The sequence below is a fragment of the Anarhichas minor genome, unplaced genomic scaffold, assembly GCF_050575085.1.
Source record: "Anarhichas minor isolate MPS153535 unplaced genomic scaffold, ASM5057508v1 ptg000009l, whole genome shotgun sequence".
In the NCBI taxonomy this organism is placed as follows: domain Eukaryota; kingdom Metazoa; phylum Chordata; class Actinopteri; order Perciformes; family Anarhichadidae; genus Anarhichas; species Anarhichas minor.
The window spans coordinates 4,639,448-4,642,626 of NW_027466455.1; the positions used below are offsets into that span (position 1 = coordinate 4,639,448).

At 40.5% G+C, this 3,179-nt stretch overlaps 1 protein-coding gene across 1 annotated transcript; it reads right to left on the minus strand.

The window, feature by feature from the left end:
* Positions 1 to 387: 387 nt before the first annotated feature.
* LOC142945964 (uncharacterized) lies at positions 388 to 2,962 on the minus strand. Its single transcript, XM_076086904.1, has 9 exons — positions 2,870 to 2,962; positions 2,681 to 2,756; positions 2,285 to 2,553; positions 1,918 to 2,007; positions 1,759 to 1,772; positions 1,160 to 1,365; positions 873 to 972; positions 704 to 785; positions 388 to 411 (listed from the first exon to the last, which is right to left on the minus strand). The coding sequence occupies exons 1-9, from the start codon at positions 2,960 to 2,962 to the stop codon at positions 388 to 390; spliced, it is 954 nt and encodes a 317-aa protein (XP_075943019.1).
* Between the last annotated feature and the right edge of the window lie 217 nt (positions 2,963 to 3,179).

Below are 3,179 nucleotides of genomic sequence, written 5' to 3' on the forward strand. Positions count from 1 at the left end.
ATGATAAACTGTGATGCTTGCAGGTGTGTGCTGGTAACTTACCGCCTATGTGTAGCTGCAGAGACGCCGCCGTCCTCCCATCCCAATCACCGTGACGGTGAGCGTGGACAGTGTATCTGCTCTCTGCCTCGGCTCTGTTTGACACTCTTGTCTCCCTCTTCCCATCAGCAGCTGTGCTTCTGTCAGCATCCACTGATCTCCGAGCTGCTTAATGCCGCCACACTCTCCTCCGCCTCTCCACGCACTCTCAGCCCGCTCTCCCTCCTTCTGTGCCGTCACTTGTTTTTATTGCACGATGGATATCACGCACGCACGCACGCACGCACGCACGCACGCACGCACGCACGCACGCACGCACGCACGCACACCTCTCCTTTGTTTCAAGTCTCATCTCCACCTGGTTGCATTTCTCTGAGGGAGACACAACACACTCGCACCCCCTGAAAAATACATCTTAAGGTGAGATAAGAGGAGAAAGATGAAAGTTTGATGTGGAAAATGGGTAATTGCATTGAGTTGGAGGGAAAAAGAGAGATGGGGGGATAAATAGGAATGCAGAGTGAGGATTTCAAATGCACTACGAGACTTGAATTGCTTATTAATACAATATTAACTGTTTTGGGCACTATATAAACAAGTAATTAAAACATTGTGTTGTGATGAAATTAATCTGTGTATATTTTGCTAAAAAAATTCAACATACCATTGTTATTAATGGTGATAAAGTAGAGTCATGGACGCCCTTAGATGAAGCTATGCTGACAGCAAATACTTCACCAGCTGTCCTACAAACAGGAACAGAGGGTTTAAAATACTCAACATCAGTGCAAGGGGAGACCTCAGCTCAATTTTGTAATCATTAGGCGGAGTACCTAAATAACGCTTCATCCAAATCATTCAAGGAATACTTTGGCATCTTCCCCCTTTCACTTTCTCCTTCAAAAAGTCGTTTCTCGATCCCAGCCACCATTGCTAAAATACAAAACAAAACAATCAAAAGCATTACACAAGCCGAATTTTGTAGATTGTCAAAAAAGTAATTGAGCTCATACATTGACAAGTGCATTATTGTACATACGTTGTTAGCATCTTTAGCTGAATGGTTCTTCAATTCATTTTCCCCTGGGGCAAATAAACTTATGATGATTAAACTACTCACTTGACAGAAACTCCTTCTTCAGGGCTCCCGTATTAATCCCTGGTTCTCCCAGGAATGTGATCCTCAAGGGATTCACAGGACTGCCATTTTTTTGACGCTTCCATAACTTCAGACCTCTTTCCACCATGTTGTCTCTGGATACACAAATCTCAAACGTCTTGCTGGAGTCCACCTGTAATCTTACCCACTTGATAACATCTTCCTCGCTGTAAAAAGTTTAAAATCTTGAAATTAGCCTCACATTGGAATGTATTTAATACCAACATATAAATACAGTATATTTCATAATAAATGAATATACCATGAAATCATTTACCATGAAATAAGATCCATATCAGTATGAAGTGTGTCTCTTTGACAGGTTCTGTCCTCACTACTATAAGAATAAAGGCAATAGTTATTCATCTTCACACACAAATCTTGCATGATAACACTGCCGTCAATGGGTGTGTAAACCAGACTTTTGCATCTTGCCATCTATGTCTAAATATAGTAAACGCAATAAATCTACATGACACAAACCAATTTATATGGCTTATCGTCAGAGTAGGAACAATTGTCAAACCAGTCCAAAACAATTACCGTTGTCAACAGCTTGCATGTGCCTCGATGTCTGAGACAGGAAAGACATGGGTGCATATCGGGCATTGGACCTCTTCTTCCTACATGCGGACATATGAAATACGGACTTATACCAAAGTTATGGGCAATAACTGTAACATCAAAGATGGCTAATCTTAACTTTTTTTTAACTATACCTTCTGAGGGCAGTGGTCTTCACTGGATGATGAAGCAGATATTGAAACAGGTCCAGATGTCACTTCCTCAACAAACACCAAATCTTCATCCTGAATGTGAAATAGTGCAGGCACGTTTACAATTCTAGTTGTATTAAGTCTGTTAAAAACTTTTATCAAGGACTAAAGTTCTACTGCTATTTAGTCTTGTGGATCAATCAGATGGTTAAATATCATTAAAATGCACAATTCATGTTTGGCAACATATTCAATAATTTGTTGACAGCTTTTAAATATGATATATTAAACAGAACATTTTACTTGTTCCTAAAATTACAATCTGTACTTATTTTGATCATCCTTAACCCCAAACTGTAAGGCAATTCACCTCTGTTTCAGGGCATGAGTGAAGACAGTCATTGATATGGAGTGCCAGCATCTGCAGAGGCATCTCTATTTTGCACTGTTTGCAGCTGGCTTTCGGCATCAGTGCAAACTCTGGTGCACTTGCAGGAAGAGGTGTTAGCTCTAGTTCATCTTGGAGAGGAACCATATAGAGCATGGTCTTTCCTGCAGTAGAGGAACATCTCAGTATGGACCCAGTGTAGCCCTCAGCCTCCAGAGGAACAGCAGAGAGTTTTCTCCTTCCATTTCCACCTGTGAAAACACAAATTAAAACGACTGATTTTGGGGATGACCCCAAAACATGATGTATTCCTCCTCTTTTGGTTGTAGGTACAATAAACATAAAATATGTTTCAATTTAAGTACAGTAATTATGAACCTGATGCTTTGTAAAGTAGCCATCTGTCCTCGAGATGTGCCATCTTTGGAAAGTTGGTTTTTAGTAGACTGGACAACTACATTAAAATAAAAACAATTTGGGACAGTTTTATCATGTGAAAAACATTAGACAAAATTCTTACTCTTGACAACACATTAGGCATTGTGCCTGCTTCAGCCTATAAAATACCTCTGCATGTGTAAAGTCAGATGTCACTGACAAAGTCCTCTTTCCAAAGCCTGCCTGCATGAACGTCTCCTCATCCGCTGAGGACGGAGTCATTTCTACTTTTGATGCCAGTAAAAAAAAAGTCAGCTCAAAAGGCTTCCACATTTTCAAAACCTTTGCAGGCATGTGACCTCTGGTTTGAAGTCATTTCTTGCCCCTAAAGAATCCAGGGAAGGACCTGTATGATTTTAGAAGAATAATATTACTTTTGAATTATTATACTTCTGTCACGGGGCATGATGAGGACTCAAACGCAGACAGTCAGGTGTAG